Source organism: Budorcas taxicolor, chromosome 2 (assembly GCF_023091745.1).
Source record: "Budorcas taxicolor isolate Tak-1 chromosome 2, Takin1.1, whole genome shotgun sequence".
Lineage (NCBI taxonomy): Eukaryota > Metazoa > Chordata > Mammalia > Artiodactyla > Bovidae > Budorcas > Budorcas taxicolor.
In genome coordinates, this window is record NC_068911.1 from 165,114,669 (window position 1) to 165,129,989 (window position 15,321).

The following is a 15,321-nucleotide window of genomic DNA, read 5'->3' on the forward strand; positions in this document are numbered from 1 at the left end:
TGGAGGAGGGATTCCAAGAAACTAAAACTCAGACCTCCAAGGAGAGGAACCAAAGTGTTGGAAACTGTTGCTACAGAGTGCTGGAAAAACTGCAAACTAGATTCAGTGGCCGCAGAAGCGCTGCTGTGCTAGAAGGAAGAAGTGAGTCTCTCCTTCATGCTTTAGCCTTGTCAACACCCTGCTGCACTCCTTATTGGCAGGCATAATGGGGAGCAACTGGAGATGCTGACATGATTTTCTAAATCCTGTCTCCAGTACTAAACAACAGGGTATAGCATTGATGGCATAGTGGTAAAGAATCTGCCTGCCAGTGCAGGAGACGCAGGAGATGCAGGTTCAATCCCTGGGTCAGGAAGATCCCCTGGAGGAGGAAATGGCAACCCGCTCCAGTATTCTCGCCTGGAAAATTTCATGGATGGAGAATCCTGGCGGGTTGCAGTCCATGGCGGGGTGCAAAGAGTCAGAGATGACTGAGCAATTATGCAAGCAAGCACGTACATGTAGCATTTAGGCACTAGTTTAACAACTGACAGAAAGAATAGCTACAATCAGCGATAAAGCAACACACGAACTGCCAGAACTGGAGGAAGCAGTCAAAAGGGAGAGAGAAGTGGGCTCCCGAGAAGAAAAATATTACCTAAAACAAGAGGACCCTCTAGCTGAGATGTTCTCAGTAAGCTGCTTTCACTGATACTCACTGGAAATGAGCTTATGAAAGGGACACTGGCCCGTGGAGCAGCTCAGTGGTGGCTGTCCTTTTTAAGCTGAGGACTGTAGGGGAGGATGCTGTGTGCCCGGACTCTGTAGTGTTTATATTAATGGTGTGACAGTGGGATTCCTGAACAGCAGAGGCCAGGTGGCAGCACTTAAGCATCAGAGGTCAAAGTGGATGGAAGGCCTACCAAGGGGCCCTGACCCACAGGGATCTGAGGGATCACTGATAGACCTTGGAGTTCTAAACTTGGTTCCAAAGGGGAGGTGGCCTGTGCATAAAGGCCACTCCTGGGCAGTGGTGATGGCTTGGTTGGTTAATCAGGAACCTGCAAAGAGCAAGACTGAAAACTTGGGAGTTACGGAAATCTGGAGAAGAAGCTTGTGGATTAACCTCGGAGAGAAGTTACAAAATGTATGGATCTCAGGCTCCTTTCAGTGTCTACTGGACAGTGCCCATTGCAGAGGAGGCATGGAATAGGCAGGTAGAGAGCACAGTCCACCCCATAGAAATGAGCCATCCTCTAACCTCAGAGCATGCACAATCGGCCAGGGAACCAAGTAGCCATGGCAGCAAGGATGGAAGCCCTGCATGGCCCAACGGCATGCGCTCCCTCTCACTAAAGCCAGTCTAGGTACTACTACGTCTCAGCGCTCAGTCTGTCAGAGCGAAGACTGATTTACTTGATAGGGTACCATCCCTGAAGGAGGGCACAGGGTGACAGGCTGATTACAAAGAACCCAACCATCCCAGAGGGGCCGTGACTCATCCACGGCTTCTTGGGATTGATGCAGGTTTGTCTTCTCAGTTCATAATCTCTTGGTTAGCATTACTATCTGGAGGCTCCCGGAGTGTCTAATTTATCATGATGGGATCCCCAAAAGCATGACCACGGAGGAAGTGGGCATGACCATAGTGACCACTGGTCTTACTCTATACCATATCAACCAGAAGCTGCCATCTTGAGGAAATATTGGGATAATCACTTGAAAGTATAACTAAGGCATCAGCTAGAAGATAGGGTCAAGATGCTGTCCTTAAGATATATACCTTCAGCCAGTAACCATCACATAAACACATGCTATATTCCTGATCAGTAGACTATACAGCTCTGGGAACCATGGAAGTGGCCCTTCTCACCTTTATCCCTGGTGTCCCATTTGGTAAATTTATGCTTCCTATCCCCAAACCTTTAGGCTCTGCTAGGGAGAAGGCAATGGCACCCCACTCCAGTACTCTTGCCTGGAAAATCCCATGGACAGAGGAGCCTGGTGGGCTGCAGTCCATGGGGTTGCACAGGGTTGGACACGACTGAGTGACTTCACTTTCACTTTTCACTTTCATGCATTGGAGAAGGAAATGGCAACCCACTCCAGTGTTCTTGCTTGGAGAATCCCAGGGACGGGGGAGCCTGGTGGTCTGCCATCTATGGGGTCGCACAGAGTTGGACACCACTGAAGCAACTTAGCAGCAGCAGCAGCAGCAGCAGAATAGAGATCCTATTTCCTAGAGGGTAAGAGAACACTCCTACCAGAAGCTACCATAATGGTTTTTACTAAATCTAAAATTATGGATGCCTCCTGGCAACTTTGAGCTTCTCATGTAGGAGAAGTGCAGGCAAAGAAGAGTTACTGAAGTGGCAGGAGTAAGGGACCCCAGCTGACTCAGGTGAGAGGCATCTAGAATGGGTGGTGGAGGGACTTCCCTGGAGGTCCAGTGGTTAAGAATCCTTCTTGCAATGCAGGGGATGCAGGTTCAATCCCTGGTGGAGGAACTAAGATCCCACCAGCTATAAGATCCCACATGCTGTGGAGCAACTGAGCCCGGGTGCCACAACGAGAGAGTCTGTATGCCACAGGGAAGATCCTGTGTACTACAGCTAAGACCTGACACAGCCAAATACCGTTTTTTTTTTAAAGGGTGGTAGAGAAGGAAGCTGACGAGCATCACTGCATCTCAGGACCAATGACAGCAGTGGCGTTTTGTCTTGTTCCACTAATCCTCCTGTTGTCTTCTTTTTTTAAAAAAAAAAAGACTGGTTACCACCTTGAAGAAGCAGGGGCAGGACATGAAACTTGAAGTGGGGGGCTAGTTGATCTGAGGGTGTGTAAGGAGGACCGTCACAGATACTATTGTTGCCCTGTCCTTATCCTTCAGCCCCCTCAGTGGGCCAGCATGTGTACCGTGGCTGAGGGATCTTCTCTCCAGAACTGCAGGAAGCTGACAACATACATCACAGGTCACAAGTACTGGGGAGCAGCCTCAACACTCAGAGATGGTGTATAAATGCCCAGCTTCCTCGTCCTTGGGGTGGGATCACTGTGAGGCATGTTTTTTCCCACTTCCTGAGGCTTCTCTGCAGGAGAAATTGTCACTTGCCCTCTGTGCTAGCTGGCTTAATAGTACAGCCATAGGGGCTGCCTCCTGTTCTTTGTGTCACTTTCCCACTTCTCCGTAGTGTTACTTTAAAACACCTCCCAAATCAACTATTTTCTCAAGGTCAGCTCCTGGAAGGCCCTATGCTAAAGATACATGTGGCTCAAGAAAAGAAATGATTTAGAGAGTGAACTCATTTCTATTTTTTAAAAATCTCTCTCTTAAGAATTAATTAAAAAAAACTCCCTCTCCCCCTCCCTCTTCCCTTCTTCCTCGTGTGTGCATGCATGCGTGTATATGTGTGTGTGTGCACGTGTGATAAACGCCTATGAGGATATAAGCCAAGTATTAACAATAGGTCTTTCTGGGTGGTGTAATCATGAATATTTCAAAGTTTCTCTTAATTTGTCTCTGTGTTTTGTTTCTCTGCAGCAGCAGCTATGTATTAGCAGCTATCTTTAATTGGCAATTAGGAGGTTATTAGTGAGTTTGGTGAAATGGTGGGGAGCAGGGCCAGGCTGCCGTGGCTGATGAATGGCAGGAGAGGGTGGGCAGACAATTCTTCCAAGAGGCTGGGCTAGAGAAAGGCAAGAAGAAATGAGGTGGTGGCTCAAGACGGGGGAAGTGGAGAGAGGGCTGTTTTAAGAGAAACTCGACCCTGTTTATTGACTGAGGGTAAGTAGTCAATGCCAAGGCAAGAAATGAAAATACAGGCTGGAGAGGGAGAGAACTGAAGGAGTCAGATCCCAGAGGAGGCCTGAGAGGATCGAACCCAGGCCTACGTGGAAGAACTAAGGGAACTTCATGCTCAGACTAGAGGAAAGGAGCTGAGGATGAATCAAGTTATAAATGCACTGACCTCATTCCATTTGTTTATTTTACACTCAGCTTCACTGCACGAAGGATGGATATAGGCTGAAGGGGAGTGGCTGCTAAGAAGGCCCCCTGGAGGGACTTTTTTCCTAGTATGGGATGCTAGGTCCCCCACTGAGAAAGAAGCAGGGGCCTGTCTATGGGACTTGAGCAAACACGCAAAGGTTTGGTGTGGTGGAGAAGGGAAGAGAAAGGGAGGCTAGCTGGATAGCTTATAAAGACCATCGGATAGAGCTATGGGCCCAGATGTGACCCAGCTCCAAGATGCACAACTGTGGAATCTTCTCTCCAATATCTGGGGGTGGAGAAGTCTGTGCCTTTTACTTGCTCTGGTTTGAGGCAAGTCACGTTTCCCCTTTGAGCTCATCTGCAAAGGGGGAGAAAAAGGATAAGTCTGGAGGGCTGTTGCAAGGCTTAAATAAGTCATGGACACCAAGCAGCTAGTGCAGGGCCTGACACACAGAAGTGGCTCAGTCCATGTTCATTCTCTTGCTGCTCCCCCTTGCACAGACCTGAGCCAATGTTGCTTTGTGTGCTACACATTCTCTGTGCCCCGGAGCTCAGTCGTGTCTGACCCCGTGGACTACAGCCCACCAGGCTCCTCTGTCCCTGGGACTTTTCCAGCAAGAATACTGGAGTGGGTTGCCATTTCCTCCTCCAGGAGATCTTCTCAACCCAGGGATCCAACCTTCATCTCCCGCTTTGCAGGCAAATTCTTTACCACTGAGCCACTGGCAAAGTCCTCAAGCCAATGTTACCTGGAGGGAAAGGGGCATGGGGTTTGGTACCTCCTACTGATGCGTGCTGCGATTCATGGGGTCTCAAAGAGTTGGACACGACTGAGCGACTGAACTGAACTGATGACTGCTGTTAGACACAACTTTAAGTACAAGCAACTCTTGACATTCACATAGTTATGTTCCACTAAGTCACTGCAGAGAATGAAATAGGGAATATTAAACCATTGCCTCTTGAGGAAATACAGAGGCAGGTTCCTGGGAGCCTCTGGCTGCATTTTTGTCAACCAATCAACACATAACCTTGTTTTAAGTGTGTTTCTGTTTAAAAACGCCTTATGTAATATATGTTGTTGATTCACTAATGTGAACTCATGGCCAACAGCACTATAACTTAAACCTGAATGAAGCTTATCAAACACACTCCCCCAACTGCCTCCAGTCCCAAGGCCCATCACAGCCTTGGTGCACTTGGGAACGCAAGACAGCAATTTAGTGCCATGCTTCGGAGTTATTTTAAAACAGCACAATCACCAACAAAAAGCCCCCAAAGTGAGGAAAAAAAGTGGCACTGAAAAGATCATGAAAAGTTGATCGTATGAGAGCTGAAACAAGGAGACTGGTTCCACATCTGTTGTGTATCAGATAATCTAAATATTTGCTACCCTGGGCCTCTGTATGTCCACAAATGACAATGAAAACACCTCACGTGTTGATTGGGGGGCGGGGGTTACAAGTAAATTTGAGGGGTAGGCGAATTTGCAAATACAGAAGCCATGAAGATGAGAATCAACTGTGTCTTTTTTTTTCTGAAGTGTAGTTGATTTACGATGTTGTGCTGATCTCTATTGCAAATCTTTTTTCTGATTATAAAACTAAACAATAAGCAAATAGAGCTATACAGTGTCATAATTTAAGTCCCCCCCCACCCTAGCCTACATGTAAACACAGTTAGGATTGCTATAGTGGTCTACAGATCTTTGCTATACAAATAATGCCTGTGAGCATGCATAGGACTGCATGTGCCCATGTCCATGTATCTGTGTGTGTGGGGTCTCCTTCTTCCTTTTTTCTTTGATCACTCAATAACATCTCTTGGACAGCGTAAAAAAATTTTTAACTCCTGATATTATTCTTTAGAGTATGAATAGAAGTGGGTGGCATACCCTGCAGTCAGGATCACAAAGTCCTGGTTGACCTCTCAGCCACATCAGGTTGGAGAAACACATCCAGAAAGAGCAATGACTTGCCAAGAAATATAACTAACAGTCTGCAGGAGTGTGGTGCTCAGTATCTTAGTGGAAATGGGGGTAAATTCAGAACAACAACTCGAAGGGCAAAAAGATTGAAAGCTGGAAAGAATTGTGATGGGTCTAAGAGACTGCAACTTTCAGCCAGAGAAAACCATGTTCTATACTCTTTAGAAGAGATTGGTGCTAGGTTAAGAGGAACTTAGCTATTGAAAAGATTTAGACAAAGCATAAAACAGTACCAAAGGCTCTTCTAAAAACAGCTATAGAGTAGCATGGGGTAGACTAAGCTGCTACAACAGAGTCCCAAATACAAAGTCTTCTAGAAAGAGTAAGTTTATTTCTCACTCTCTAGTCCACATTGATGGGTGATCCACTCCATGAGGTCATTCAGGAACCCAGGTTCCTTCCTCATCTTTGCTCTGTCAGCCTCACTGAAGCATTACTGAAGCTGGGTTCCTTCTGTGTTTCAACATGAAAAGTCAAAGTGTTAGTTGCTCAGTCATGTCTGACTCTTTGCAACCCCATGGAGCCCACCAGTCTCCTCTGTCCATGGGGTTCTCCAGACAAGAATACTGGAGTGGGTTGCCATTTCCTTCTCTGGGGGATCTTCCCAACCCAGGGATCGAACCCAGGTCTCCTGCATTGCAGGCAGATTCTTTACCATCTGAGACACCATGAGGGAAGAGGAAATGGAACACAGAAGAGCACGTGCCTTAGGACTATTTCTATTACATTTTATTACAAAGGATTTAGTCACAAAACCACACTCAGCTGCAAGAGCAGCTGGAAAATGTGGTACCTAGCAGACTCATCCTTTCTCCAGCTACTATATTGCTATAGAAGAGGAGGACAGATTACATGTTGAATAAATGAAGCCCACTGCTTCATCCATCATCAAGCCTTTTTTCATTTCAAATGCTTCAATAATTTAGACCCTGCCCTCTATGTAAAAAAAGTGAAGGTGCATATCAGTGTATCATTTGGGATTCTTTTGTTTGGCAAGAGAAAGCACAGTGCTATTAAACCTGCTTAAGCACTAAGACAGACCATCTCATATATCCAAAGGTCTAGACTCTCCATCAGTGCACCAGCTCCTCTTCCCCAGGATTCTCCCCGCCTCTGTCATGTATTGGCTGCATCCTCAGACTGGGAGCAATTCCAAGTATCACCACCAAACACATACAAGTATAACCAGCAAAAAGGGCAGACTGGTTTTGATAGGGAAGAGACCCTTTGCAGAAGCTGTCTCCTTGCCACAAGATTCCCCTCTGGTATTTAAGGCCAGACCTGCATCATATGTCCAAATCTAAGCCATCACTGGCGAGAGGAATGTAACCATCATGATGGATTTGGACTGAACAGAACTTATTCCTAGAGATGGACTGGGGTCAGCCGACCCTTAGTCACATGGGGAAGGGGGGGCCACCTGAACAAAATCAGGGCTCTGACTGCAAGGAAAAATCCATGAATAGTTGTTACACAGGCTACCAACTTATTTCTGGCAATGATGGAGACAAGAAACCAGGTAACGATGTGATGGAGGACACATACATAGCAGAGGGGTAAACGTCAAACTTTTTCTTAAATTGTGCTTTGATAAAAGTTTAACTCCAGTGAAGATGTTGCTGGAGGAGCCAGAAACTGGGGGGAGCCACCTTCATGCCTCCTTCTTTCTCACTCCACAGTCAATCCATTACAAAACTTTAGAGTGTCTATACCTTCAGTACCCTGTCTTTCTCTCCTTACCCACTGTCATGGCGCCAGCTCAGGTCTCATCACCTGCAGGCACTATGACAACATTAATCTACTGCTGCCCGGTCTCTCTTCTTGAAATCCACATCTTTGCTGCTGTTACTGAGCTACACACCTTCACTGTCCACAGAGCACTGCACATATGCGGACAAATCAGAAAGTCCGCTTTCATCTTGCCAATGGCTAATAAGCATCACCTTGACTTCCTGAAACCCACATCAGACCAGGTCAGTCCCCTGCTTGAAAGCTCAATGCTTTCAGGAAATCTTTCAGCAAGACCCTCAATGCCCTCCACCCCACTCTAGCCCCTTTTCCACCCCAACCCCAACAGTAGAGAACCACTCACACCTCCCCAAAATTCTCCTCCCCTTTCACACCTCCATGCTCCTGCACATGCTGCCCCCTCTGCCTAGAAATCCCTTATCCCCTCTCCATCTGGCATGCAGACCAGGTCTCCTATTACTCTTTCTCCCTCTCCATAATACAGCACTCATACTATAGCACTCCAGAAATGCTTGCTAAGTGGAGACAACTCCTCAGGTCAGATATTAGGGCCAGGACTTTCCAACTTCCGCCATTAGCACTGCTCAAGAAAGTGAAGAGGAAATGGGACCCCAGGGCTTGGAAGTGTGAGGATCTTGAACTTGCTGTAAGCAAGCAGGGTATTTCTCGAGTTTTATCTTTACATTTTATGCAAAAGTTGTATTCTACGCAGATTAAACAACATACTTGTATTTGTTTTAATATAAAATATTATTTTTCACCAATCTTCACACTGATGATCCAAAAAGATCCTGTACTCCTTATCCTCTCAAATTAGCGGGCCCACTTCTCCCGCCTCCCCCCCCGCCCCACCTCCGCAGCAGGGACGCCAAGCGAGACCTGGATGTGGTTCCAAGCGCAGACCCTGAAGGAACAGCTGGCTTTCGCACCCCTGGGAGCTGGAGAATGGTGGGGGCGGGGAGGGGTTTCGCAGGCTGGAGTCCCGGCCCTGCCCCTTCTCTCCCCCGCCCGCCGCGAGGGCGGAGTCACTGGGTCCCCGCCCGCGGGGGCGGGGAGGGAGCCGAGGCCGCCGGCAGCTTTGGCTCGGCTGGTTCCGGGTTGAGAGGCTGCGCTGGGACCGAAGCAGTGGCCTCTGAGCCAGCGAGGGTAAGAGGCCGCGCGGGGACGCGTCTTGGGGCCGGGATCGAGCAGCTGAGCTGGCTCACACCCCTCCTTTCCTCTGCCAGGCACAGCCGAGGGGTGGCTCTCCCCCCTCCCCGAGAATTCCCTATCCCCAGCTTCTCCCCCTCCCCCCACCGCACCCATCCTGGTATTACAGCCCCCCCAAGGCCTCTGCCCCCCTCCCTGATCCTCTTCTCCCAGCACCCATCCCTCGGGACAGCCCCTATTCCCTAGACCCTTCTTGCTGGGAGCACCCTCCCCCAGACACCCTTGGCCCCCTCCCTCCAGCACCCATCGCTCCGGGTCACCCACTACCTCGAGACCACCTTCCTGGGCTCGCTTCTCGGACCGTCTCTATCCCGGACCTCTTACTTGCATTACCCCGCTCTCGGACAACACCTCTTCCTTCTCTTGTAGCTCCTGCTTCTCCGGGCCTGCTCCCGGCACCCATTCCCAGGAGCTGCCCCCAACAGCGCCGCGCTCTCCCCGCCGCCCCCTGCGTCTCGGGGGACCCTCTCCACCGCCCCTGACGCCATGGCATGCAGTCTCAAGGACGAGCTGCTTTGCTCCATCTGTCTGAGCATCTACCAGGACCCGGTGAGCCTGGGCTGCGAGCACTACTTCTGCCGCCGCTGCATCACCGAGCACTGGGTGAGGCAGGAGGCGCAGGGCGCCCGCGACTGCCCCGAGTGCCGACGCACGTTTGCGGAGCCCGCGCTCGCGCCCAGCCTCAAGCTGGCCAACATCGTGGAGCGCTACAGCGCCTTCCCCCTGGACGCCATCCTCAACGCGCGCCGGGCCGCGCGACCCTGCCAGGCACACGACAAGGTCAAGCTCTTCTGCCTCACGGACCGCGCACTGCTCTGCTTCTTTTGCGATGAACCCGCGCTACACGAGCAGCACCAGGTCACCGGCATCGATGATGCCTTCGAGGAGTTGCAGGTGAGCTGCTTGCTCGGCCTGGGGCGGGGGCGGGGCGGGGCCGGGGGCGGGGTCAGGGCTGGACCGCGCGGGCAGGGCCCAGTCAGAATTGCCATAGGGCGGGGCCAACGGCAGGGTCAGGGCCCTATCAGAATTAGGACGGGGCGGGGCCGCGGCGAGGAGGCGGTGTTGAGGGTGGGGCCTTGAGCTGGGTTCGCCAGGCTGGGTCTCAGAACTGAAGCGGCGGGTGGGTCCATGGCTGGGGAGAGAGCCCCACTGGAGTGCAAAGACGGGGACAAATAGGATCAGAGCTGTACTGGCTGGGGCAAGGTTAGGGACGCGGCCGAATCAGAGCTGGGCAAGAGCAGGGCCACTGTGGGAGGTCCTAGAGTGGGACCTGGAGACAGGGCCCACGTAAGAACGGTTCGGGATTGAGCTGGGGACAAAGACACAGGTGCGGGATGGGAACAAAGTCAGGACTGGACAGGGGTTGGGGCCGCCGTCTGAGGATGAGTCTGGACTAGACATTGTAGCTGAGCTGCAGGCTTTGGGGCATGATGTCCTTGGGGTTTCGATCAGGTATGCATCAGGACCTGGGGATCAGTACCTGGGCTAGATCACTCTGGGCAGGTCAGGGTTAAATCTAAGAGAGGGTCTAAATGAGCGTCAGCAAACTGCTGAGAGTGGATTTGGGTGCCAGGGGCTAGGGCAAGGTGTGTGAGGGTCTAAGGCTGGGATCAAGTTCAGATACTGTAAAAATCATTCTGAGTTGAAATCAGAGTAGAGGCTAATTGAGAGTGAGGATAGGACTTATAGACTCAAGATTTGGGTAATAAGACCCTGAGGTGAGGTGATTCAAGAAAAGAGAGAGAGTGGACCTCTAGGAGTTTCCAGGGACTTTTAGTGACCTCTTTAGCTCTGTCACCCACATCAGGACCTTGAGGACTATGTGAAACAGTACATACAGGGTAGCCTGATCATAGTCACCCTAGGACTGTAATTGATCTCCCTGCAGCCTTCCCATCCTCACTGACCAACTCCTGTTCAACTCTCAAAGCCCTGCTCAAATGCCCTCTCTGTGTAAGCCTTCTCTAAACTCCAGTGTTTGGAGTGGAGCACTGCAGTCTTTGTTAATAAGTATAATATTTAAAAAAATATTGTTCCAAGAACTTCTTTGATGATCCAGTGGCTAAGACTCCACACTTCCAAGGCAGGGGGCTGGGGTTAATCCCTGGTCATGGAACTAGAGGCTACATGCCACAACCAAGAGTTTGCATTGCTGCAACTAAAGATCCCACATCCCATAACTAAGACCCGGCATAGCCAAATAAATAAATAAAAATAGATATTAAAACAGTGTTCCAAGATTAGCTATAATTAGAAAACAAAGTACGTTCTGTATACCCTCCTTGGAGAATTCTCAGTGTACATTTGCATATTAAAGGCTTGGAGAAATCTTGTAGCAAAGAAACCCATCTTGCTGTGTTTAATAAAATGATTCCCAAGTTTTGTGGGCCTGGAATCTCTTTCTCAAGCTAAACCATTTAAATCTAGCAAACCTGTGTCTTTGGCCTCAGGATACCAAACTAGCACACAGTCACCAAGAGAAGGGACAGTCTCTTAGTCATCATATCTGTGGACCTAAAGCCTGGCACAAGGCCTGGCCCACAGCGCACATCAGTAAAGGTTGAATGAATGACCAGCCCTGACCTAAGTTGGCCCAGACTGTAGAGCTTTTGGAAGCAGAAGGTTTTTGACTACTTAAGCAGGACCTAAATGACTATTTTCCCTGTTGTAGGGGGTCACCCCCCTTACACATGAGTCTCTGTGAGCCAACCTGCATCAGCAGATGCCCTGGCCCTAGGAGAAATGACCCTGCGTTCACCTCATCTGCTCCTTGTTCCTTTAATCCCCAAATCATCACTGACTCCCTTTCAGTTTGGCTGTTTGGGGATGGAGAGCAAGGGCTGGGGGTTCTGGGAGCTGGCACAAGGGTGGCATTGGCCCTCTACTCCCAGAGCCCCTTGTGCCAGGCTCTGGTGTCTCCATCTCCCCATCTGTGAAGTCACATAAACAGGGAGAAGGAGAGAAGCTTGGACAGGACTGGGTGCGCAGGTAGTAAGAGATTGGAGGGACTCTGTCGGAAACCATCTGTCCATCCTCTTCATCATGTAGATGTGGAGACAGGTCCAGAGAGGTGATGTGACATGCCCAAAGTCACACTGCCAGACAGTGAGAGAGCTGGCCTAGAATGCTCAGCCTGACCCTAGCCGGACCCCATCCCTGCCTCTCAGCCCCTCTTCTCCCTGTCTGACTTTCTAGCTCGGGAGAACTCTGCCTTCCAACGTTTGAATCCCCTGTCTGCAAACCAGCAAATCCAAATGATGGTGGTGTGGGGTTTTGTCATCTGTTCCATGACCTGGGGCAGGCAGGAGAAAGTGAACATGTATTTTCTCCAAATGTTTATTTATTTATTTATTATAAATCTTTTAAAATATAAATTTATTTATTTTAATTGGAGGCTAATTACAATATTGTATTGGTTTTGCCATACGTCAACATGAATCCGCCACGGGTGTACCCCTCCCACCTCCCTCCCCTTACCGTCCCTTTGGGTCATCCCAGTGCACCAGCCCCAAGCATCCTGTATCCTGCATCGAACCTGGACTGGCGATTCGTTTCATATATGAATATTATACATGTTTCAATGCCATTCTCCCAAATTATCCCACCCTCTCCCTCTCCCACAGAGTCCAAATATTTATTGAAACACTGTCATTCTTGGGTAAAAAGGAAAATAAGACTGCTACTCACTCACCCTCTAGTGTAGTGTCCTGGGGTCGGTCACATTTAGGTTCTAAACCTTCCTTCAGCCCTGTCTGCCTAATCAGCACATCTCTTCATGGAAGCCTCCAGGCTCTTGCCTGTAAACTGGCATCAGAATGATTCTTTCCTACCAGGATTTTCATGAGGCTGACCTGAAATGAATCTGTTATTGACATGCCTGGCACAGGTTAGGGGCTGGGTCAGCACGCGCTCCCATCCTTTCTCCTTCTACGTATGAGACCTCAAGTGCCCAGCTGGGCGATTGCCCAGACCTGCCTCTCACCTGAGAAGGAGGCCTTGTTTTGGTACCTCCTTTGGGCTTGGCAAGAAAGTGGCAGAGAAACATCCTCCCCTGTGGAGAAGTAAGCTGCTGGGTGAGGCTCAAGCTACTCCCCACCCCCATGACTCCCGCTCTGTTCATGGGGAAGTGGGGCTCATTAGTTATTTATGCACTGGAAATGAGACTGGGCTTGCCTGTCACACCCCCTCCTCTCCCAGCAGCTGGTGGCTTGTCCCCAGGGCTCCTGAGGCCTGGGCTGGGCCCCTCTCCTGCAGAATAACAGACTCCGAGCCAGCAGGGCCTTGGAGATCATCTGGTACAAACTTCCTTTGACAGATGGGGAAATGGCAGCGCAGGGAGGAGAGGATCCTCCCCTTTCCCAAGGCCTTGAAGCCAGAAGAGGCTACTCCTGGCTCAGCAGGAGTCTCCTCACAGCCCCCTCTCCTCCTAACAGTTAGCCTGGAGCTGTTTTCATTTATTATAAATCCTAGACGCAGCAGAGCAGAGAGGTAAAGGGCTCTGGCTTTGTACTCAAGCAGCTCCAAGTCTGCAATACCATTTCTGGCTGTGTGACCTTAGGGAAGTTCCTTATCATCTCTGAGCCTCAGGAACCTCCTTCACAGCATGGGAATAATGGGGTTGAATTCAATAAGATGACATTGGCCAGAAGTTGGTACTGCACTTGACACATAGTAAGCACTCAATAAATGGCAGTTCTAGTATGTTACATCATACTTGGCACTATTAACATTCGGGGTCAGATAAGTCTATTTAGGCAGTGCTTCCCAGGTGGCACAGTGGTAAAGAATCCGCCTGCCGATGTAGGATGATGCAGGAGATGCAAGTTGGATTCCTGGGTCGGGAAGATCCCCTGAAGAAAGAAATGGCAATCCACCCCAGTATTCTTGCTGGGAGATCCCATGGAGGGAGGAGCCTGGCAGACTACAGTCCATGGTATTGCAAAGAGCTGGACACAACTGAGTGAATGAGCACGCTCACACACAAGTCTATGTTATGCAAGGCAATCCTGTGCACTGTGGGCTTTTAAGTAGCATCCCTGGCCTCCACCCACTGGATGCTAGTAGCATGGCCCACCCCAAGCTCTGACAGCCAAAAATGCCTTCAGGCTTCATCAAATGTCCCCTAGGGTCAAAATCACAACAGGCTGAGAACCCAGGCCAGGAGAAGTCCTACTCAGCTTTCCAGGCTCAGCTCAAGTAGCCCCTCCTCCATGAAGCTTTCCCTGACCTGCCAAGTAGAATGGCTTTGTACCCCAGATTCCAATACTGGGGTCAGATCCTGGCATCATCACCGATAAGCTGTGTGTCCTTGATCCGATCACTTCACTTCTCTAAGCCTCCACCTGCTAACATGGGGATAATATAATCATCATGGCAAGGATGTCATAAGAGGGCAGTTGTATCAAAAGTGCCTGACACTGTGCTTGGCACACAGTTAGCGGTAGCAATTTTTAAATATCTTTATTTTTTCTGAGTATAAAATTAACATAAGAAACAGAGCTATGTAATGTAAAAGGTAAAATCCCCCCATAGTCCCACCCCATGGAAAAATAGGATTTTTTTCTTAAAGGTTTGTTTACAGTTCTACAGAAATTTTGTCATGTAAACAGTGTGTGTGTGTGTGTGTGTGTGTGTGTGTGCCTTCCCTTTTTTTTCACTGCTGATCACTGGACCACAGAGCAAAGTAGAGGGAAGGAGCCACCATCTCAGAAGGGTGTGCGGCTTCTCGGTCAATATTACTGAGTCCTAGTCCACTGCCTAAGAATGTGCTAAGCATTTTTCGTGTACTGACTCATTTATTTTTTTTTCATCTAATGTTTTTCATAACACCCTGTTAAGTGGGTACTGTAATGTACTCTTTTTACAGATAAGGAAACCGAGGCTCAGAGGAATTCAGTGACTTGTTTGGTCACCCAGTTGGTAAACAGCAGGGACAGGATTTGAAGCCTGGCTGAGTGGACCATACATAGCCTCTGAGCTGTCTCTCAGGGCCGGGTGGCTGTCTCCCCCGCACCCTGCCTGTCTTTGTAGTTCAAGTATACTGGGTCAGGCTCCGGACACTGTCTGCCCGTGCCAGCTGACGCTCCAAGGGCAGGTGCTGAATGTCATCTTACTCGGGCACAGCATCCGGCTCTCTGGCCATCTCAGCTTTCTAACCTCCAGGCAAGGGGTTGGATGCAGTCCCAGCCACCCCCTCCAGGTCTCATGTGACCGCTGGAGCCTTTCCCAAGGCCTCCTTCATGCTAAGGGAGACAGCAATGGATCAGCCTTGGATGGGAGCCCTGAGGAGTTGGGCATGGGGCTCCAGAGACCCCTGAAGCAGCCACACGAGGAAAGAACAGAGCCGAGGGACTGGATTCAAATCCTGATGCTCGCTTCTTCTGGCCGAGCAGAAGGTGCTGCCTTC

General features: G+C 49.7%; 1 protein-coding gene across 1 annotated transcript in view; it reads left to right on the forward strand.

Annotated features, from left to right (window-relative positions):
* The first annotated feature begins 8,798 nt into the window (after positions 1 to 8,798).
* The window catches only part of TRIM62 (tripartite motif containing 62), a 37,708-nt gene continuing 31,185 nt past the window's right edge, over positions 8,799 to 15,321 (forward strand). Inside the window, exons 1-2 of the mRNA XM_052635635.1 lie at positions 8,799 to 8,852; positions 9,285 to 9,809. Of these exons, the coding sequence (XP_052491595.1) occupies positions 9,402 to 9,809 (408 nt within the window). The 5' untranslated portion in view covers positions 8,799 to 8,852; positions 9,285 to 9,401. The remainder of the gene's footprint in view (positions 8,853 to 9,284; positions 9,810 to 15,321) is intronic.